Here is a 25,392-nt window from a genome sequence, read left to right on the forward strand (position 1 = left end):
TTGTGTTTGTGCGTCTCGGGAGAGAATAGAAAACTTCCTATTTCATTTCCTATTTCAGTCATGTAAATTATTTGCAGTTAAAGTGTTGTAAAACAGACAAAACTTTAACAGCTTTAAATATATTTCAAAGAAATAAATTACGCCCGGTGCTAAAATATTGAATTCATCAATCGTTTTAGTTAAAAAAAAAAAATTGTCATGGAAAATGCTTTAAAATTTTTGGAAATACTCAATGAAAAATTTTATTTATTATCAAAAGAACAGACTGAAACATATTTTCATATCAAAATTGTTTATTTTGCAGTTTAAATAAATAAAATGAAATATTCGACTTTCTTCGATAGACATCTGAGAAAAGTTCAGTAACAACTTACTGCTATATTTTGTTAGATTAAAATTATCCCTGCTAATGTGCAATTATAATAATTGCAATTATATAATCATCCAAATGGAGAATTATTCTTTCTCCACAGCCATTCTCTAAGGCAACGAAAAATATTTTTTTTATGCCTACTTGCATGGCCCCGTGGTGAAACACAGCGAAGTGTAGGCAGCTTTTACCTACATGTCGCTTTGGAAATGACGTCACTCGTTCATGTATACCGGTCTCCTTCTATATCTCAGTGGCCGTACTAACGTGATCGTCAGTCGGTCTCTCTCTCTCTCTCTCTCTCTCTCTCTCTCTCCCCCCCATTTTTATAGCCGTTTTCCTTACAATGACGTCATTTTGCATTTCGTATGTATTTGCATATGCGCGTCCGGACTCTGTTACATGTGTATGTGTCTGTGTGTTTACGTTTTGAGTGACTTAGTTCACTGGAGAAATAGCAGCAGGCTTAAAGGAATTTCAGCATGGAGCATTCCAGTCTTCTAGGATTGTTCATGCAGAGAGTCAACGTGTGTCACAGGTGTCATAGAAAACGATAAGTTAGAAAAATAATTATTAATGATAAAATTTATATGGGGAACAAATTAATCAGACATTTTGAATTATTTTGCGTCATGTGACGTAAGCAACAGAATTTAACTATCTCCCCTGTCAGCTAGTCTCTTTTTTTTTTTTTTTTTTGTAAGCGAAATATAGTGATTACATTTGATTTCACGATTTCCTTTTCTCATTAGTAATTATTTTCTACCTCATCATTTGTCGTAATTTTTGGATATGTTACTATTTTCGACATGACAGTTACGTAGGTACTATTTGTTTTACTTGAAAGTTTGGTCTATTCCGTTTTTTTTTATTAGTTTATGTATTATTAATTAATGTTATTATTGTGGGGAAAAGAAGTAAAGAGAGCGAGACAGAGAGTCGAATTTACGAGGTTCTTTCGTAGAAAATATATCAACAAAACAAACAAGGTTAACTCTCAATTTATAAAAGGAAAAAGATTTATTGCATTTTAGGAAATATTTTCATTGAAAATAATAGTTCATTTATGAGTGAACAAAAGGGGGAAATTAGTTTGAGATTTCAAGGAAGTTTGAGTTGATAATTCAAGAGCCGTGATTAGTTCACGGGTCTGTAAATTGTAAAGAAAACTTCCTCACTCAACTATATAAAATAATTTTCACTGAAAGTTTTTGAGTAGAGTTAATTAATCACTCTGGAAGGTTCATTGAAAAATGTGAGAAGTTTTAAAATAATTATTTTCATAAATTTAATTTCAAGTGAGCATACGATAATAAAAAGGGGAATGCAAAAGTTAGTTACTATTTCTGTGTCTGTGTGTTCGCCTACATTGTCTGATTAGCTGACTGCTATGTTCAAAGTGTTGTCGTGTTAGAGTTGAGTTGCAGACAGTAGTGATATATGCCTTCCAACACTATCTCTGAATTTTTGTTAACTGTTTTTTTTTGGAAAATACAGAGCTCTTTTAAAGATTCTCATCGGCTCCCACAGACACTGAATTCCCGACAGCTTGAAAAATTCTCTGATTGGTCAGAAAATCAAAACATTGAATTTTTAAAGTAATTTAGTAAAAAGGCGCCTCTAGCCGCATGCGCAGAAAATGTTTCGGGGCACTTGAATTTCCGGCAGCGAAAGAGTGAACATCGTAGCTCACCATAAAAGTCAATATTTCGATTTTCCAATTTTGCTCTAAAAAACTAATAATTTAGTAAAAAATTAATTAATTAATTAATTAATTAATTAATTAAAGCAGCATAATTTGATAAAAAAAAAGAAAAATAAATAAAAATGAAAGTAAAAAGAAACAAAATTTAGGTTAATGCCAGATATGCACAGCTAGTTATTCATATTTCTGCTCCGTGGAACACTCTACAAGAAAAAGCGGTAGTGACAATGCTTAAAATATCCAAGTTGAAAATCGCCTTGGACAAACAGTCAGAAAGTATATAGGGTTCTTGTCCAGAATTAAACCTAATTTAAAAAAAAAAAAAAAAATGCAGAAAAATCTTTATGATGTACGTACCTGTCACAGAACGAAAATGTCATATTCCAAAAATCATGTAAATTGATCAAGTAGTTTTTCTCTTTTTACCAACAATATCAAATAAGGAAGCAAGGATGGTGTTTCTTACTCCACCATTATTTATAAATAAAGGAAGACAACTCAATTCGAACTATTGAGATAATAATCCCTTAAAAAAGTGATTGTCTATATAAAAAAAAACTACTTTTTCTATATAAAAAAACTACTTGATCAATTTATATGATTTTTGGAATATGACATTTTCATTCCATGACGGGTGTGTACATCATAAATATTTTTTCGGCATTTTTGTTATTTCTTTTAATTTGAATTGAATAGTGGACAAAAACCAATTATTAGACATATTTTCTAACGGTACTTTTATGTGTCTGGTTCACTTTACTAGTTTTTGCCAATAAATTGATTTGAAAGAGAAATTCTGCTGAACGCGTAAAGGGAGGTAAGTCGAATTTGAATTATCTCCCTTAGGTGTTCATTGACAATTTGACTTGTACGAAGGCCAAAGTTTACGTTTGATGTTCTCTGAAGCTAAATAAGCACATGTGGGCGTGATCGTATGGTTCTTGTCCTAGGCGAAGTATTTTATTCTGTTTCTTTTTTTGTTTTTCAATTAATTACTTTTTATTTGATGCATTGACTTGAACAACCCCGCAAAAAAAAAAAAAAAATAAAAAAAAAGTTTTAACTTTTTTTTGTTAATGATTGCTTCCTCGACATTTTTTAAAATGTTAATGGACAATTTGATCCTTCCCTTTCTCAGATCGTGTTACTGTTTAAAAACATTGGATTTTGTTTAGTAAATAAATAAATACACTTGGAGAGTAAAAATAAAGCTGAATTGAATATGTATTTATTTATATTTATTTATTTTTCCTAAATGATATCTATTTTTATTTTGAGCTGACTAAACGATAAAGTGGACAGAAGTTCTTCGTACTATTGAATAAAGAGCCTAGAAAATTATGAGGCTTCCTTAGCTAGCCTATTTCTCGATTGTCGCCTCATATTTTTCCGGTCTATTTTTCATTTTGTACTTTCATGCGTACGATTCAAGCAAGTTAATATTTATAATATCAGTTCTTCTGATTGTAGATTAACACCCTTGTCACTCCACTCCCCTCCCAGTGGGATTCTACTTTTTCAGGCAGTTATGCATGATGAACTTGGAAACTTGTAAAAAAATTATTTTAAAATTTAGAATGAAGGATCACATATTAATGTAAAATGCGTCTCTATTTCGCAGCTCTAGCGTTTTAGGGCAGTGGTGAACTAAAAAAAAAACGTTTATTTCGATTTTTTTTTTTTTTTTTTTTTTTTTTAATGAGAGGTAAATCCAGTGCGTTTTTTTTTTTTTTTTTTTTTTTTGTGGTGAAAAAGGTTGACTTTTTCAGACGATTACGTGTGGTTTTACGACTTTGCCACCCGGAATTAGGATTAGTGGTTAAAAAAAGAGATATGGTCAACTTCTTTAAAATAAGAGACTATTTTATGTTAAATTTATTAACGAAACTGATCCCACATGCTAAATACCAATAAAATTGTTTTGTTGTTATTGTTTGTTTGTTTCAACCAAGTTTTTCAGGGTATTTACATATAATTTCATTTGGGGAGGGGGTAGCTTTTTTTTTTTTTTTTTTTTTTTTTTTACATTAAATGAAACCGTTACATCGATATTAAAACCGTTTTTTCATTTTTCCCCTTTTATCTTTAAGGTTAGGATCGATTACCGGCCTTAACCTCTCGGTATTAAGAATGCGTTTACTAATTTTCTTAAAATTAGTAAGAGAATTAACTTTTATTTATTTATTTAAAAAAATTTTTTTTTTATATATATATAAAAACTACTTGATCAACTTATATGATTTTTGGAATATGACGCGCACATTTTCTAACGATGCTTTTATGTGTCTGGTTCACTTTACTAGTTTTTGCCAATAAATTTGATTTGATTTGAATGAGAAATTCTCCTAAATTTATTTATTTATTATTTATGTTATTTCAAATGTATTTTTATTTTCATTTTTATTAATTTATTGAAGGTCGATCACATGTCTGACGAAGGGAGATTTCCCAAAATATTACAAGACATCCTCCGTTTAACCATCATTAGATTATCGTTGGTTGGTTTTTAACCTTGGAGTAGAACTTTTTTCTTTTTTTTTTTTTTTTTTTTTTTGGTGCTTCTTCGTTATTAGAGTAAAATTCGAAAATTGAGATATTGAATTTCAAGTAAAACCAATGATATCTACTTAACTTTCATGTCGCAGTAATGAACATATCCAAAAATTATGAAAAACAGTAAAGTAGAAAATTAATTATCGATGAAAATAGTTTTTGAAAAAAGTAGCGAAAATTGAGTTTTGTTAAAAAAAAATAAATAAATAAACAAGGGAGTTCGAATCGTAACAAGGGAAATAATTATTTTCTGAAAATTGAGAATCTTAGGCCAATTTTACAACACTCAATTTTCGCTAATTGTTTTCAAAAACTGATTTTATTAACAATTAATTTTCTGCCTCATCATTTTTTATAATTTTTGTGATATTAATACTGTTTTACTTGGAATTAAATATTTCGATTTTCAAATTTCTCTCTAACTAGCCTGGGTGCCCAGCATTGCCCGGGTGTTTGGAGTTGTGCGTTGATGTTGAGCAAAAAACAAAAGTGGTAGTAGGCAGGCAGGCTCGAGCCCGTACCCCAAAAAAGGAAAAGAACGTCTTTGCTGTTGCATCCATTGCTAATCAGGAAGTGGCAAAGGTTTAAATTAAGGCTTGTCAATCGAAAAGAGGACGAAAAAAGTGGCCCGATCCTTCTAGAAAAGTGCCCAGTTGAGGGTGAAAGAATTAATATTTTGGGCCAATTTTTCGATATTTGTCGTCCGAAGGGTTGAGCTTCAAAACAATACCGATCTTGTGAAAATCTGTCGCCTCTGTCGAAAGTTTTAGGCAGACATACATACATACATACATACATACACACATTTAAACAGACAGGTGAGATTTATATTATCGATAACGAAGAAGCGACTTTTTTAGCTCCTTGTTTCGAGAAATTTCCATAAATAATAAATAAATACATATCTACATTAATTTGAAAATTTAGAAAACCGAATGTTATATAATATTTTATCAAATGATTAAAATCATTTTTTTTTTTTTCTGAGACTTTTATTGTTAAAACAATTTATTCATAGAAGAAGATTCAATTTTTTTTTTCTTAATGTTTTTTTTTGGGGGGGGGGGGTCTTCTACATTATTGGGTCAAGATTTTGTAGTCGATAAAAGACAATGGTTCCAGCTGTTTTTTTTTTGTCAATTCTAATAAATTACAATGGTAGCTTCTAAATTATGCAGTCGAAATTACCTGAATATTAACTGAATTATTAAAAAAACAACTTTAATCGTGTTAGCAGGTAAAAAATTGTAGCCATCTTTTTGTTTTTTAAATCAGAACAGAAAATTAGTGCAGACAACTCTCCATAAAGTCAGAAGCATTTATAACTTGACTTGATAAAGACTATCCGACTTAATAGTCTGTCGAGTAGTAGACACTGAAATTTACATATTGTTTTTATTCTCTCTCTCTCTCTCTATATATATATATATAGAGAGAGAGAGAGAAAGAGAGGGTTCCTTCAGTCTTTGACAGACTATGGATACTAACAATAGGGGTAGGCTATAGAAACAAAATTTTTCAAATAAATGCCAAAAGTGGCTTATTACCTTCATTTATATGTAAATAGATGGGAGCAAGTGATTTTTTTCAAAACGGGTCAAAATTGGAGGGTCGCTGGCCCCAAACGTGATTTGACCGCGTCAACGCGTGAAAATGGCCGAAATTTCGCCCCCAAACACACTTAATCATTTATTGAAAGCCACAGGGTGCATTTTTTGACTATAAATGCATTTGTATCATTAAATCTAACATTCCCATTGGCTATCCCACAAGTATAGGGCTTTTTAGGGTATCTCAGAGTCCAAAATGGGTCAAAATTACCCCAAAATTAGCCAAAAATCACTTGTTCCCATCTATTTACATATAAATGAAGGTAATAAGCCACTTTTGGCATTTATTTAAAAAATTTTGTTTCTATAGCCTACCCCTACTAACAAAGGGCTGCCTGCACATTAAATCTTTGTGGCAGGAGGTGTACAATCTCCACCCAGTTCGATAGTTCGTCGAGTAGTGGACACTGCAAGAAATTCACCGTTTATTTGTGAGATTCACCGTTTGTTAAAAGTAAAGACTGCAAATGTTGTTCAAAATCGGTTGCTTTTGGTTTTATTCTAATAATTCATTATTCTGCTTCTTTAATGACAGAGAAATAGCAGATTCCATGAATAACAGATTAACAGAATACGTATTCTGTTAATCTGTTGCCTTCAGTTTAGTACGATGTCCCCCCCTCAGCGACTCGTATTTATACTTTACTTAATCTAACATTTCACATACGTTACTTTTTCTTTAGATTTTTTTATTCTATTATATACAAGTACATTTTTTTACAGATGTGATTTAAGTGTTTTAGAAGATTTAACTTTGCAAGTTGATAATGTATTACTAATTTAAGGCATGAAACAAAGTCAGTCAGATTTTCCAAGTCAGACCTAACAAATCACTATTTGATTCTACCTAGCCAATATTCAATTAAAATTTTCTTTTTCAGAAAAAAAAAATGTCTGAGATTATAACTAATGAATATTGGCTCAAGAGATGGTCAACTGGAGAAACAACATTCCATTGTGAAAAAATGCATCCGTAAGTTGTCTATCTATCTATCTATCTATCTATCTATCTTCTTCTATATTAATAAAATGATCTCGATTTTCCCTTCACACTTCAGTTTCAATAGGAAATAACTGAACACTTCTTTGACAAATATTTCATACTCATCACTTACAGCACTTTCTGAAGCATGTTTCTCATGCAGAGAGTAGTGAACATTTTCACTCTCTATCAATTAAGTCCTTGCACTCCACTCACATCACTGTGTTACTTTATTAACAAGTATAATTATTTTCACACAACCGTTAATATTTCGTTTGCAATTCCATTATTTATAACATACTACAACAAATTTTGAACAAGTATAATAGTGTTACAATGAAAAGGGGACAGACCCCGGTAAATAAATAGATAAGTTTGAAAATGATCTTTGGAAAAGGATAGAATCGAACCCAGCAGGCAAGAGTTGAAAAGATAATAAACATTCAATTTAGGAATGTAGCAATTGTTCATTGTTCTTAGAAATAACTGGATATATTAAATTATATCAGTTAAATGAATAATGCAAGTTAGATAATGATGAAAGAAATAGGTTATAAATGAAACAATTCATTTAGGAATTTCTTTGTTTGCCAAAAGCGTGTTTGGACATACATAGGTGAAATCCATGTGAATGGATCAAATGGTGGGGCATGCTTTGATGTCCTAAAAACAAGGAATTCCCAATATATTCAGATGGGTTCGAGTCAGTCAAAAGAGTTAGACAAGACTCAGAGAGAGACGAGTCAGTCAGACTGGGAGCTGACACCTCTTGGAGGCGAGGAAGGGGGGAAGATGAGACCATGTAATCGTAAGAGCTTGAATACCTGATTCATCAATCATCCAGATAAAGAATAAAGAACTATCATATATTTGTAAATCTTGTCTTCGTTGTCATCTTTGGAAAATGGAACGTAATATGTTTTTGTCTATCATCTGTAAATGAACTTTTGTGATGCCCCTTCAAGCGTTAACTGTCTGTCCCCTCCCCCATCATAAAGAATGTATCCCCTCCTCCGATATACGTGTCATCCTGACATATGCACACACTCTGAAATGCACACACACTGATACGGTTCTCAATCTGAACCGGCTATTCAACAATTCAAATTTCATGTTCGTATGTCTAATAACTCTGTGTAACAAATTTCATGTTCCTATGTCTAATAACACTGTGTAACAAATTTTATCTTCCTATGTCTAATAACACTGTGTAACAAATTTCATGTACCTATGTCTAATAAAACTGTGCAACAAATTTCATGTCCTATATCTAATAACACTGTGCAACAAATTTCATGTTCCTATGTCTAATAACTCTGTGTAACAAATTTCATGTTCCTATATCTAATAACACTGTGTAACAAATTTCATGTTCCTATGTCTAATAACACTGTGCAACAAATTTCATGTTCCTATGTCTAATAACACTGTGCAACAAATTTCATGTTCCTATGTCTAATAACACTGTGCAACAAATTTCATGTTCCTATGTCTAATAACACTGTGTAACAAATTTCATGTTCCTATGTCTAATAACACTGTGCAACAAATTTCATGTTCCTATGTCTAATAACTCTGTGTAACAAATTTCATGTTCCTATGTCTAATAACACAGTGTAACAAATTTTATCTTCCTATGTCTAATAACACTGTGCAACAAATTTTATGTTCCTATGTCTAATAACACAGTGTAACAAATTTCATGTTCCTATGTCTAATAACTCTGTGTAACAAATTTTATCTTCCTATGTCTTATAACACTGTGTAACAAATTTCATGTTCCTATGTCTAATAACTCTGTGTAACCAATTTCATGTTCCTATGTCTAATAACTCTGTGTAACAAATTTCATGTTCCTATGTCTAATAACTCTGTGTAACAAATTTCATGTTCCTATGTCTAATAACACTGTGCAACAAATTTCATGTTCCTATGTCTAATAACTCTGTGTAACAAATTTCATGTTCCTATGTCTAATAACACTGTGTAAAAAATTTCATGTTCCTATGTCTAATAACACTGTGTAACAAATTTTATCTTCCTATGTCTAATAACACTGTGCAACAAATTTCATGTTCCTATGTCTAATAACACTGTGTAACAAATTTTATCTTCCTATGTCTAATAACACTGTGTACCAAATTTTATCTTCCTCTGTCTAATAACACTGTGTAACAAATTTTATCTTCCTATGTCTAATAACACTGTGTAACAAATTTCATGTTCCTATGTCTAATAACACTGTGTAACAAATTTCATGTTCCTATGTCTAATAAAACTGTGCAACAAATTTCATGTTCCTATGTCTAATAACACTGTGCAACAAATTTCATGTTCCTATGTCTAATAACACTGTGTAACAAATTTTATGTTCCTATGTCTAATAAGACTGTGTAACAAATTTCATGTTCCTATGTCTAATAACACTGTGTAACAAATGTCATGTTCTTATGTCTAATAACACCGTGTAATAAATTTAATCTTCCTATGTCTAATAACACTGTGCAACAAATTTCATGTTCCTATGTCTAATAACACTGTGCAACAAATTTCATGTGCCTATGTCTAATAACACTGTGTAACAAATTTTATGTTCCTATGTCTAATAACACTCTGTAACAAATTTCATGTTCCTATGTCTAATAACACTGTGTAACAAATTTTATCTTCCTATGTCTAATAACACTGTGTAACAAATTTTATCTTCCTATGTCTAATAACACTGTGTAACAACTTTTATCTTCTTATGTCTAATAACACTGTGCAACAAATGTCATGTTCCTATGTCTAATAACACTGTGCAACAAATTTCATGTTCCTATGTCTAATAACACTGTGTAACAAATTTTATCTTTTTATGTCTAATAACACTGTGTAACAAATTTCATGTTCCTATGTCTAATAACACTGTGTTACAAATTTTATCTTCCTATGTCTAATAACACTGTGTAACAAATTTCATGTTCCTATGTCTAATAACACTGTGTAACAAATTTTATCTTCCTATGTCTAATAACACTGTGTAACAAATTTTATCTTCCTATGTCTAATAACACTGTGCAACAAATTTCATGTTCCTATGTCTAATAACACTGTGCAACAAATGTCATGTTCCTATGTCTAATAACACTGTGTAACAAATTTTATCTTCCTATGTCTAATAACACTGTGTAACAAATTTCATGTTCCTATGTCTAATAACACTGTGTAACAAATTTCATGTTCCTATGTCTAATAACACTGTGTAACAAATTTCATGTTCCTATGTCTAATAAAACTGTGCAACAAATTTCATGTTCCTATGTCTAATAACACTTTGCAACAAATTTCATGTTCCTATGTCTAATAACACTGTGTAACAAATTTTATCTTCCTATGTCTAAAAACACTGTGTAACAAATTTCATGTTCCTATATCTAATAACACTGTGTAACAAATTTTATGTTCCTATGTCTAATAACACTGTGTAACAAATTTTATGTGCCTATGTCTAATAAGACTGTGTAACAAATTTTATCTTCCTATGTCTAATAACACTGTGCAACAAATTTCATGTTCCTATGTCTAATAACACTGTGTAACAAATTTTATCTTCCTATGTCTAATAACACTGTGTAACGAATTTCATGTTCCTATGTCTAATAACACTGTGTAACAAATTTTATCTTCCTATGTCAAATAACACTGTGCAACAAATGTCATGTTCCTATGTCTAATAACACTGTGCAACAAATTTCATGTTCCTATGTCTAATAACACGGTGCAACAAATGTCATGTTCCTATGTCTAATAACACTGTGTAACAAATTTCATGTTCCTATGTCTAATAACACTGTGTAACAAATTTTATCTTCCTATGTCTAATAACACTGTGTAACAAATTTCATGTTCCTATGTCTAATAACACTGTGTAACAAATTTTATCTTCCTATGTCTAATAACACTGTGTAACAAATTTCATGTTCCTATGTCTAATAACACTGTGTAACAAATTTTATCTTCCTATGTCTAATAACACTGTGTAACAAATTTTATCTTCCTATGTCTAATAACACTGTGTAACAAATTTTATCTTCCTATGTCTAATAACACTGTGCAACAAATTTCATGTTCCTATGTCTAATAACACTGTGCAACAAATGTCATGTTCCTATGTCTAATAACACTGTGCAACAAATTTCATGTTCCTATGTCTAATAACACTGTGTAACAAATTTCATCTTCCTATGTCTAATAACACTGTGCAACAAATGTCATGTTCCTATGTCTAATAACACTGTGCAACAAATTTCATGTTCCCATGTCTTATAACACTGTGTTACAAATTTCATGTTCCTATGTCTAATAACACTGTGCAACAAATTTCATGTTCCTATGTCTAATAACACTGTGTAACAAATTTCATCTTCCTATGTCTAATAACACTGTGTAACAAATTTTATCTTCCTATGTCTAATAACACTGTGTAACAAATTTTATCTTCCTATGTCTAATAACACTGTGTAACAAATTTCATGTTCCTATGTCTAATAACACTGTGTAACAAATTTCATGTTCCTATGTCTAATAAAACTGTGCAACAAATTTCATGTTCCTATGTCTAATAACACTGTGCAACAAATTTCATGTTCCTATGTCTAATAACACTGTGTAACAAATTTTATGTTCCTATGTCTAATAAGACTGTGTAACAAATTTCATGTTCCTATGTCTAATAACACTGTGTAACAAATGTCATGTTCCTATGTCTAATAACACCGTGTAATAAATTTAATCTTCCTATGTCTAATAACACTGTGCAACAAATTTCATGTTCCTATGTCTAATAACACTGTGCAACAAATTTCATGTGCCTATGTCTAATAACACTGTGTAACAAATTTTATGTTCCTATGTCTAATAACACTCTGTAACAAATTTCATGTTCCTATGTCTAATAACACTGTGTAACAAATTTTATCTTCCTATGTCTAATAACACTGTGTAACAAATTTTATCTTCCTATGTCTAATAACACTGTGTAACAAATTTTATCTTCCTATGTCTAATAACACTGTGCAACAAATTTCATGTTCCTATGTCTAATAACACTGTGCAACAAATGTCATGTTCCTATGTCTAATAACACTGTGCAACAAATTTCATGTTCCTATGTCTAATAACACTGTGTAACAAATTTCATCTTCCTATGTCTAATAACACTGTGCAACAAATGTCATGTTCCTATGTCTAATAACACTGTGCAACAAATTTCATGTTCCCATGTCTTATAACACTGTGTTACAAATTTCATGTTCCTATGTCTAATAACACTGTGCAACAAATTTCATGTTCCTATGTCTAATAACACTGTGTAACAAATTTCATCTTCCTATGTCTAATAACACTGTGTAACAAATTTTATCTTCCTATGTCTAATAACACTGTGCAACAAATTTCATGTTCCTATGTCTAATAACACTGTGTAACAAATTTTATCTATTTATGTCTAATAACACTGTGTAACAAATTTCATGTTCCTATGTCTAATAACACTGTCTAACAAATTTTATCTTCCTATGTCTAATAACACTGTGTAACAAATTTCATGTTCCTATGTCTAATAACACTGTGTAACAAATTTTATCTTCCTATGTCTAATAACACTGTGTAACAAATTTTATCTTCCTATGTCTAATAACACTGTGCAACAAATTTCATGTTCCTATTTCTAATAACACTGTGCAACAAATGTCATGTTCCTATGTCTAATAACACTGTGTAACAAATTTTATCTTCCTATGTCTAATAACACTGTGCAACAAATTTCATGTTCCTATGTCTAATAACACTTTGTAACAAATTTCATGTTCCTATGTTTAATAACACTGTGTAACAAATTTCATGTTCCTATGTCTAATAAAACTGTGCAACAAATTTCATGTTCCTATGTCTAATAACACGGTGCAACAAATGTCATGTTCCTATGTCTAATAACACTGTGTAACAAATTTCATGTTCCTATGTCTAATAACACTGTGTAACAAATTTTATCTTCCTATGTCTAATAACACTGTGTAACAAATTTCATGTTCCTATGTCTAATAACACTGTGTAACAAATTTTATCTTCCTATGTCTAATAACACTGTGTAACAAATTTCATGTTCCTATGTCTAATAACACTGTGTAACAAATTTTATCTTCCTATGTCTAATAACACTGTGTAACAAATTTTATCTTCCTATGTCTAATAACACTGTGTAACAAATTTTATCTTCTTATGTCTAATAACACTGTGCAACAAATTTCATGTTCCTATGTCTAATAACACTGTGCAACAAATGTCATGTTCCTATGTCTAATAACACTGTGCAACAAATTTCATGTTCCTATGTCTAATAACACTGTGTAACAAATTTCATCTTCCTATGTCTAATAACACTGTGCAACAAATTTCATGTTCCTATGTCTAATAACACTGTGCAACAAATTTCATGTTCCCATGTCTTATAACACTGTGTTACAAATTTCATGTTCCTATGTCTAATAACACTGTGCAACAAATTTCATGTTCCTATGTCTAATAACACTGTGTAACAAATTTCATCTTCCTATGTTTAATAACACTGTGTAACAAATTTCATCTTCCTATGTCTAATAACACTGTGCAACAAATTTCATGTTCCTGTGTCTAATAACACTGTGCAACAAATTTCATGTTCCTATGTCTAATAACACTGTGTTACAAATTTCATGTTCCTACGTCTAATAACACTGTGCAACAAATTTTATGTTCCTATGTCTAATAACACTGTGTAACAAATTTCATGTTCCTATGTCTAATAACACTGTGCAACAAATTTTATGTTCCTATGTCTAATAACACTGTGTAACAAATTTCATGTTCCTATGTCTAATAACACTGTGTAACAAATTTTATGTTCCCATGTCTAATAACACTGTGTAACAAATTTCATGTTCCTATGTCTAATAACACTATGTAACAAATTTTATGTTCCTATGTCTAATAACACTGTGCAACAAATTTCATGTTCCTATGTCTAATAACACTGTGTAACAAATTTCATGTTCCTATGTCTAATAACACTGTGTAACAAATTTCATGTTCCTATGTCTAATAACACTGTGTAACAAATTTCATGTTCCTATGTCTAATTACACTGTGTAACAAATTTTATCTTCCTATGTCTAATAACACTGTGTAACAAATTTTATCTTCCTATGTCTAATAACACTGTGCAACAAATTTCATGTTCCTATTTCTAATAACACTGTGCAACAAATGTCATGTTCCTATGTCTAATAACACTGTGTAACAAATTTTATCTTCCTATGTCTAATAACACTGTGTAACAAATTTCATGTTCCTATGTCTAATAACACTGTGTAACAAATTTCATGTTCCTATGTCTAATAACACTGTGTAACAAATTTCATGTTCCTATGTCTAATAAAACTGTGCAACAAATTTCATGTTCCTATGTCTAATAACACTGTGCAACAAATTTCATGTTCCTATGTCTAATAACACTGTGTAACAAATTTTATCTACCTATGTCTAAAAACACTGTGTAACAAATTTCATGTTCCTATATCTAATAACACTGTGTAACAAATTTTGTGTTCCTATGTCTAATAACACTGTGTAACAAATTTTATCTTCCTATGTCTAATAACACTGTGTAACAAATTTTATCTTCCTATGTCTAATAACACTGTGCAACAAATTTCATGTTCCTATGTCTAATAACACTGTGTAACAAATTTTATCTTCCTATGTCTAATACCACTGTGTAACGAATTTCATGTTCCTATGTCTAATAACACTGTGTAACAAATTTTATCTTCCTATGTCTAATAACACTGTGCAACAAATGTCATGTTCCTATGTCTAATAACACTGTGCAACAAATTTCATGTTCCTATGTCTAATAACACGGTGCAACAAATGTCATGTTCCTATGTCTAATAACACTGTGTAACAAATTTCATGTTCCTATGTCTAATAACACTGTGTAACAAATTTTATCTTCCTATGTCTAATAACACTGTGTAACAAATTTCATGTTCCTATGTCTAATAACACTGTGTAACAAATTTTATCTTCCTATGTCTAATAACACTGTGTAACAAATTTCATGTTCCTATGTCTAATAACACTGTGTAACAAATTTTATCTTCCCATGTCTAATAACACTGTGTAACAAATTTTATCTTCCTATGTCTAATAACACTGTGTAACAAATTTTATCTTCCTATGTCTAATAACACTGTGCAACAAATTTCATGTTCCTATGTCTAATAACACTGTGCAACAAATGTCATGTTCCTATGTCTAATAACACTGTGCAACAAATTTCATGTTCCTATGTCTAATAACACTGTGTAACAAATTTCATCTTCCTATGTCTAATAACACTGTGCAACAAATGTCATGTTCCTATGTCTAATAACACTGTGCAACAAATTTCATGTTCCCATGTCTTATAACACTGTGTTACAAATTTCATGTTCCTATGTCTAATAACACTGTGCAACAAATTTCATGTTCCTATGTCTAATAACACTGTGTAACAAATTTCATCTTCCTATGTCTAATAACACTGTGTAACAAATTTATCTATTTATGTCTAATAACACTGTGTAACAAATTTCATGTTCCTATGTCTAATAACACTGTCTAACAAATTTTATCTTCCTATGTCTAATAACACTGTGTAACAAATTTCATGTTCCTATGTCTAATAACACTGTGTAACAAATTTTATCTTCCTATGTCTAATAACACTGTGTAACAAATTTTATCTTCCTATGTCTAATAACACTGTGCAACAAATTTCATGTTCCTATTTCTAATAACACTGTGCAACAAATGTCATGTTCCTATGTCTAATAACACTGTGTAACAAATTTTATCTTCCTATGTCTAATAACACTGTGCAACAAATTTCATGTTCCTATGTCTAATAACACTGTGTAACAAATTTCATGTTCCTATGTTTAATAACACTGTGTAACAAATTTCATGTTCCTATGTCTAATAAAACTGTGCAACAAATTTCATGTTCCTATGTCTAATAACACGGTGCAACAAATGTCATGTTCCTATGTCTAATAACACTGTGTAACAAATTTCATGTTCCTATGTCTAATAACACTGTGTAACAAATTTTATCTTCCTATGTCTAATAACACTGTGTAACAAATTTCATGTTCCTATGTCTAATAACACTGTGTAACAAATTTTATCTTCCTATGTCTAATAACACTGTGTAACAAATTTCATGTTCCTATGTCTAATAACACTGTGTAACAAATTTTATCTTCCTATGTCTAATAACACTGTGTAACAAATTTTATCTTTCTATGTCTAATAACACTGTGTAACAAATTTTATCTTCCTATGTCTAATAACACTGTGCAACAAATTTCATGTTCCTATGTCTAATAACACTGTGCAACAAATGTCATGTTCCTATGTCTAATAACACTGTGCAACAAATTTCATGTTCCTATGTCTAATAACACTGTGTAACAAATTTCATCTTCCTATGTCTAATAACACTGTGCAACAAATTTCATGTTCCTATGTCTAATAACACTGTGCAACAAATTTCATGTTCCCATGTCTTATAACACTGTGTTACAAATTTCATGTTCCTATGTCTAATAACACTGTGCAACAAATTTCATGTTCCTATGTCTAATAACACTGTGTAACAAATTTCATCTTCCTATGTTTAATAACACTGTGTAACAAATTTCATCTTCCTATGTCTAATAACACTGTGCAACAAATTTCATGTTCCTGTGTCTAATAACACTGTGCATTAAATTTCATGTTCCCATGTCTAATAACACTGTGTTACAAATTTCATGTTCCTACGTCTAATAACACTGTGCAACAAATTTTATGTTCCTATGTCTAATAACACTGTGTAACAAATTTCATGTTCCTATGTCTAATAACACTGTGCAACAAATTTTATGTTCCTATGTCTAATAACACTGTGTAACAAATTTCATGTTCCTATGTCTAATAACACTGTGTAACAAATTTTATGTTCCCATGTCTAATAACACTGTGTAACAAATTTCATGTTCCTATGTCTAATAACACTATGTAACAAATTTTATGTTCCTATGTCTAATAACACTGTGCAACAAATTTCATGTTCCTATGTCTAATAACACTGTGCAACAAATTTCATGTTCCTATGTCTAATAACACTGTGTAACAAATTTCATGTTCCTATGTCTAATAACACTGTGTAACAAATTTCATGTTCCTATGTCTAATAACACTGTGTAACAAATTTCATGTTCCTATGTCTAATAACACTGTGTAACAAATTTTATCTTCCTATGTCTAATAACACTGTGTAACAAATTTTATCTTCCTATGTCTAATAACACTGTGCAACAAATTTCATGTTCCTATTTCTAATAACACTGTGCAACAAATGTCATGTTCCTATGTCTAATAACACTGTGTAACAAATTTTATCTTCCTATGTCTAATAACACTGTGTAACAAATTTCATGTTCCTATGTCTAATAACACTGTGTAACAAATTTCATGTTCCTATGTCTAATAACACTGTGTAACAAATTTCATGTTCCTATGTCTAATAAAACTGTGCAACAAATTTCATGTTCCTATGTCTAATAACACTGTGCAACAAATTTCATGTTCCTATGTCTAATAACACTGTGTAACAAATTTTATCTTCCTATGTCTAAAAACACTGTGTAACAAATTTCATGTTCCTATATCTAATAACACTGTGTAACAAATTTTGTGTTCCTATGTCTAATAACACTGTGTAACAAATTTTATCTTCCTATGTCTAATAACACTGTGTAACAAATTTTATCTTCCTATGTCTAATAACACTGTGCAACAAATTTCATGTTCCTATGTCTAATAACACTGTGTAACAAATTTTATCTTCCTATGTCTAATAACACTGTGCAACAAATGTCATGTTCCTATGTCTAATAACACTGTGCAACAAATTTCATGTTCCTATGTCTAATAACACGGTGCAACAAATGTCATGTTCCTATGTCTAATAACACTGTGTAACAAATTTCATGTTCCTATGTCTAATAACACTGTGTAACAAATTTTATCTTCCTATGTCTAATAACACTGTGTAACAAATTTCATGTTCCTATGTCTAATAACACTGTGTAACAAATTTTATCTTCCTATGTCTAATAACACTGTGTAACAAATTTCATGTTCCTATGTCTAATAACACTGTGTAACAAATTTTATCTTCCTATGTCTAATAACACTGTGTAACAAATTTTATCTTCCTATGTCTAATAACACTGTGTAACAAATTTTATCTTCCTATGTCTAATAACACTGTGCAACAAATTTCATGTTCCTATGTCTAATAACACTGTGCAACAAATGTCATGTTCCTATGTCTAATAACACTGTGCAACAAATTTCATGTTCCTATGTCTAATAACACTGTGCAACAAATTTCATCTTCCTATGTCTAATAACACTGTGCAACAAATGTCATGTTCCTATGTCTAATAACACTGTGCAACAAATTTCATGTTCCCATGTCTTATAACACTGTGTTACAAATTTCATGTTCCTATGTCTAATAACACTGTGCAACAAATTTCATGTTCCTATGTCTAATAACACTGTGTAACAAATTTCATCTTCCTATGTCTAATAACACTGTGTAACAAATTTTATCTTCCTATGTCTAATAACACTGTGTAACAAATTTTATCTTCCTATGTCTAATAACACTGTGTAACAAATTTCATGTTCCTATGTCTAATAACACTGTGTAACAAATTTCATGTTCCTATGTCTAATAAAACTGTGCTACAAATTTCATGTTCCTATGTCTAATAACACTGTGCAACAAATTTCATGTTCCTATGTCTAATAACACTGTGTAACAAATTTTATGTTCCTATGTCTAATAAGACTGTGTAACAAATTTCATGTTCCTATGTCTAATAACACTGTGTAACAAATGTCATGTTCCTATGTCTAATAACACCGTGTAATAAATTTAATCTTCCTATGTCTAATAACACTGTGCAACAAATTTCATGTTCCTATGTCTAATAACACTGTGCAACAAATTTCATGTGCCTATGTCTAATAACACTGTGTAACAAATTTTATGTTCCTATGTCTAATAACACTCTGTAACAAATTTCATGTTCCTATGTCTAATAACACTGTGTAACAAATTTTATCTTCCTATGTCTAATAACACTGTGTAACAAATTTTATCTTCCTATGTCTAATAACACTGTGTAACAAATTTTATCTTCTTATGTCTAATAACACTGTGCAACAAATGTCATGTTCCTATGTCTAATAACACTGTGCAACAAATTTCATGTTCCTATGTCTAATAACACTGTGTAACAAATTTTATCTATTTATGTCTAATAACACTGTGTAACAAATTTCATGTTCCTATGTCTAATAACACTGTCTAACAAATTTTATCTTCCTATGTCTAATAACACTGTGTAACAAATTTCATGTTCCTATGTCTAATAACACTGTGTAACAAATTTTATCTTCCTATGTCTAATAACACTGTGTAACAAATTTTATCTTCCTATGTCTAATAACACTGTGCAACAAATTTCATGTTCCTATTTCTAATAACACTGTGCAACAAATGTCATGTTCCTATGTCTAATAACACTGTGTAACAAATTTTATCTTCCTATGTCTAATAACACTGTGCAACAAATTTCATGTTCCTATGTCTAATAACACTGTGTAACAAATTTCATGTTCCTATGTTTAATAACACTGTGTAACAAATTTCATGTTCCTATGTCTAATAAAACTGTTCAACAAATTTCATGTTCCTATGTCTAATAACACTGTGCAACAAATTTCATGTTCCTATGTCTAATAACACTGTGTAACAAATTTTATCTTCCTATGTCTAAAAACACTGTGTAACAAATTTCATGTTCCTATATCTAATAACACTGTGTAACAAATTTTATGTTCCTATGTCTAATAACACTGTGTAACAAATTTTATCTTCCTATGTCTAATAACACTGTGTAACAAATTTTATCTTCCTATGTCTAATAACACTGTGCAACAAATTTCATGTTCCTATGTTTAATAACACTGTGTAACAAATTTTATCTTCCTATGTCTAATAACACTGTGTAACGAATTTCATGTTCCTATGTCTAATAACACTGTGTAACAAATTTTATCTTCCTATGTCTAATAACACTGTGCAACAAATGTCATGTTCCTATGTCTAATAACACTGTGCAACAAATTTCATGTTCCTATGTCTAATAACACTGTGCAACAAATGTCATGTTCCTATGTCTAATTACACTGTGTAACAAATTTCATGTTCCTATGTCTAATAACACTGTGTAACAAATTTTATCTTCCTATGTCTAATAACACTGTGTAACAAATTTGATGTTCCTATGTCTAATAACACTGTGTAACAAATCTTATCTTTTTATGTCTAATAACACTGTGTAACAAATTTCATGTTCCTATGTCTAATAACACTGTGTAACAAATTTTATCTTCCTATGTCTAATAACACTGTGTAACAAATTTCATGTTCCTATGTCTAATAACACTGTGTAACAAATTTTATCTTCCTATGTCTAATAACACTGTGTAACAAATTTTATCTTCCTATGTCTAATAACACTGTGCAACAAATTTTATCTTCCTATGTCTAATAACACTGTGCAACAAATTTCATGTTCCTATGTCTAATAACACTGTGCAACAAATTTCATGTTCCTATGTCTAATAACACTGTGCAACAAATTTCATGTTCCTATGTCTAATAACACTGTGTAACAAATTTCATCTTCCTATGTCTAATAACACTGTGCAACAAATGTCATGTTCCTATGTCTAATAACACTGTGCAACAAATTTCATGTTCCCATGTCTAATAACACTGTGTTACAAATTTCATGTTCCTATGTCTAATAACACTGTGCAACAAATTTCATGTTCCTATGTCTAATAACACTGTGTAACAAATTTCATGTTCCTATGTCTAATAACACTGTGCAACAAATTTTATGTTCCTATGTCTAATAACACTGTGTAACAAATTTCATGTTCCTATGTCTAATAACACTGTGTAACAAATTTTATGTTCCTATGTCAAATAACACTGTGTAACAAATTTCATGTTCCTATGTCTAATAACACTATGTAACAAATTTTATGTTCCTATGTCTAATAACACTGTGTAACAAATTTCATGTTACTATGTCTAATAACACTGTGCAACAAATGTCATGTTCTTATGTCTAATAACACTGTGCAACAAATTTCATGTTCCTATGTCTAATAACACTGTGTAACAAATTTCATCTTCCTATGTCTAATAACACTGTGCAACAAATGTCATGTTCCTATGTCTAATAACACTGTGCAACAAATTTCATGTTCCCATGTCTAATAACACTGTGTTACAAATTTCATGTTCCTATGTCTAATAACACTGTGCAACAAATTTAATGTTCCTATGTCTAATAACACTGTGTAACAAATTTCATGTTCCTATGTCTAATAACACTGTGCAACAAATTTTATGTTCCTATGTCTAATAACACTGTGTAACAAATTTCATGTTCCTATGTCTAATAACACTGTGCAACAAATTTTATGTTCCTATGTCTAATAACACTGTGTAACAAATTTCATGTTCCTATGTCTAATAACACTGTGTAACAAATTTCATGTTCCTATGTCTAATAACACTGTGCAACAAATTTTATCTTCCTATGTCTAATAACACTGTGCAACAAATTTCATGTTCCTATGTCTAATAACACTGCAACAAATTTTATCTTCCTATGTCTAATAACACTGTGTAACAAATTTCATGTTCCTATGTCTAATAACACTGTGTAACAAATTTCATGTTCCTATGTCTTATAACACTGTGTAACAAATTTTGTCTTCCTATGTCTAATAACACTGTGTAACAAATTTCATGTTCCTATGTCTAATAACACTGTGTAACAAATTTCATGTTCCTATGTCTAATAACACTGTGCAACAAATTTCATGTTCCTATGTCTAATAACACTGTGTAACAAATTTTATCTTCCTATGTCTAAAAACACTGTGTAACAAATTTCATGTTCCTATATCTAATAACACTGTGTAACAAATTTTATGTTCCTATGTCTAATAACACTGTGTAACAAATTTTATCTTCCTATGTCTAATAACACTGTGTAACAAATTTCATGTTCCTATGTCTAATAACACTGTGTAACAAATTTTATCTTCCTATGTCTAATACCACTGTGTAACGAATTTCATGTTCCTATGTCTAATAACACTGTGTAACAAATTTTATCTTCCTATGTCTAATAACACTGTGCAACAAATGTCATGTTCCTATGTCTAATAACACTGTGCAACAAATTTCATGTTCCTATGTCTAATAACACGGTGCAACAAATGTCATGTTCCTATGTCTAATAACACTGTGTAACAAATTTCATGTTCCTATGTCTAATAACACTGTGTAACAAATTTTATCTTCCTATGTCTAATAACACTGTGTAACAAATTTCATGTTCCTATGTCTAATAACACTGTGTAACAAATTTTATCTTCCTATGTCTAATAACACTGTGTAACAAATTTCATGTTCCTATGTCTAATAACACTGTGTAACAAATTTTATCTTGCTATGTCTAATAACACTGTGCAACAAATTTCATGTTCCTATGTCTAATAACACTGTGTAACAAATTTTATCTTCCTATGTCTAATAACACTGTGTAACAAATTTCATGTTCCTATGTCTAATAACACTGTGTAACAAATTTCATGTTCCTATGTCTAATAAAACTGTGCAACAAATTTCATGTTCCTATGTCTAATAACACTGTGTAACAAATTTTATGTTCCTATGTCTAATAAGACTGTGTAACAAATTTCATGTTCCTATGTCTAATAACACTGTGTAACAAATGTCATGTTCCTATGTCTAATAACACCGTGTAATAAATTTAATCTTCCTATGTCTAATAACACTGTGCAACAAATTTCATGTTCCTATGTCTAATAACACTGTGCAACAAATTTCATGTGCCTATGTCTAATAACACTGTGTAACAAATTTTATGTTCCTATGTCTAATAACACTCTGTAACAAATTTCATGTTCCTATGTCTAATAACACTGTGTAACAAATTTTATCTTCCTATGTCTAATAACACTGTGTAACAAATTTTATCTTCCTATGTCTAATAACACTGTGTAACAAATTTTATCTTCTTATGTCTAATAACACTGTGCAACAAATGTCATGTTCCTATGTCTAATAACACTGTGCAACAAATTTCATGTTTCTATGTCTAATAACACTGTGTAACAAATTTTATCTTTTTATGTCTAATAACACTGTGTAACAAATTTCATGTTCCTATGTCTAATAACACTGTCTAACAAATTTTATCTTCCTATGTCTAATAACACTGTGTAACAAATTTCATGTTCCTATGTCTAATAACACTGTGTAACAAATTTTATCTTCCTATGTCTAATAACACTGTGTAACAAATTTTATCTTCCTATGTCTAATAACACTGTGCAACAAATTTCATGTTCCTATTTCTAATAACACTGTGCAACAAATTTCATGTTCCTATGTCTAATAACACTGTGTAACAAATTTTATCTTCCTATGTTTAATAACACTGTGCAACAAATTTCATGTTCCTATGTCTAATAACACTGTGTAACAAATTTCATGTTCCTATGTCTAATAACACTGTGTAACAAATTTCATGTTCCTATGTCTAATAAAACTGTGCAACAAATTTCATGTTCCTATGTCTAATAACACTCTGCAACAAATTTCATGTTCCTATGTCTAATAACACTGTGTAACAAATTTTATCTTCCTATGTCTAAAAACACTGTGTAACAAATTTCATGTTCCTATATCTAATAACACTGTGTAACAAATTTTATGTTCCTATGTCTAATAACACTGTGTAACAAATTTTATCTTCCTATGTCTAATAACACTGTGTAACAAATTTTATCTTCCTATGTCTAATAACACTGTGCAACAAATTTCATGTTCCTATGTCTAATAACACTGTGTAACAAATTTTATCTTCCTATGTCTAATAACACTGTGTAACGAATTTCATGTTCTTATGTCTAATAACACTGTGTAACAAATTTTATCTTCCTATGTCTAATAACACTGTGCAACAAATATCATGTTTCTATGTCTAATAACACTGTGCAACAAATTTCATGTTCCTATGTCTAATAACACGGTGCAACAAATGTCATGTTCCTATGTCTAATAACACTGTGTAACAAATTTCATGTTCCTATGTCTAATAACACTGTGTAACAAATTTTATCTTCCTATGTCGAACAACACTGTGTAACAAATTTCATGTTCCTATGTCTAATAACACTGTGTAACAAATTTCATGTTCCTATGTCTAATAACACTGTGTAACAAATTTTATCTTCCTATGTCTAATAACACTGTGTAACAAATTTCATGTTCCTATGTCTAATAACACTGTGTAACAAATTTTATCTTCCTATGTCTAATAACACTGTGTAACAAATTTTATCTTCCTATGTCTAATAACACTGTGTAACAAATTTTATCTTCCTATGTCTAATAACACTGTGCAACAAATTTCATGTTCCTATGTCTAATAACACTGTGCAACAAATGTCATGTTCCTATGTCTAATAACACTGTGCAACAAATTTCATGTTCCTATGTCTAATAACACTGTGTAACAAATTTCATCTTCCTATGTCTAATAACACTGTGCAACAAATTTCATGTTCCTATGTCTAATAACACTGTGCAACAAATTTCATGTTCCCATGTCTAATAACACTGTGTTACAAATTTCATGTTCCTATGTCTAATAACACTGTGCAACAAATTTCATGTTCCTATGTCTAATAACACTGTGTAACAAATTTCATGTTCCTATGTCTAATAACACTGTGCAACAAATTTTATGTTCCTATGTCTAATAACACTATGTAACAAATTTTATGTTCCTATGTCTAATAACACTGTGCAACAAATGTCATGTTCCTACGTCTAATAACACTGTGTAACAAATTTCATGTTCCT

The 25,392-nt window shown here is 30.4% G+C and overlaps 1 protein-coding gene across 4 annotated transcripts in view; it reads left to right on the forward strand.

Annotated features, from left to right (window-relative positions):
* Positions 1 to 2,922: 2,922 nt before the first annotated feature.
* Positions 2,923 to 25,392, forward strand: part of LOC145248877 (putative thiopurine S-methyltransferase) — a 149,612-nt gene continuing 127,142 nt past the window's right edge. For 2 of the 4 annotated variants that reach the window (XM_080110636.1, XM_080110634.1), the window contains exons 1-2: positions 2,927 to 3,030; positions 7,120 to 7,211. In XM_080110636.1, coding sequence (XP_079966762.1) covers positions 3,010 to 3,030; positions 7,120 to 7,211 — 113 coding nt within the window. In that variant the 5' untranslated portion in view covers positions 2,927 to 3,009. Of the gene's footprint in view, positions 3,031 to 7,119; positions 7,212 to 25,392 lie in introns of all 4 variants that reach the window. The other 2 variants (XM_080110635.1, XM_080110633.1) reach the window with 2 other exon arrangements.

The sequence above is a fragment of the Euprymna scolopes genome, chromosome 27 (genome assembly GCF_053919585.1).
Source record: "Euprymna scolopes isolate OS-2025 chromosome 27, ASM5391958v1, whole genome shotgun sequence".
NCBI lineage: Eukaryota > Metazoa > Mollusca > Cephalopoda > Sepiida > Sepiolidae > Euprymna > Euprymna scolopes.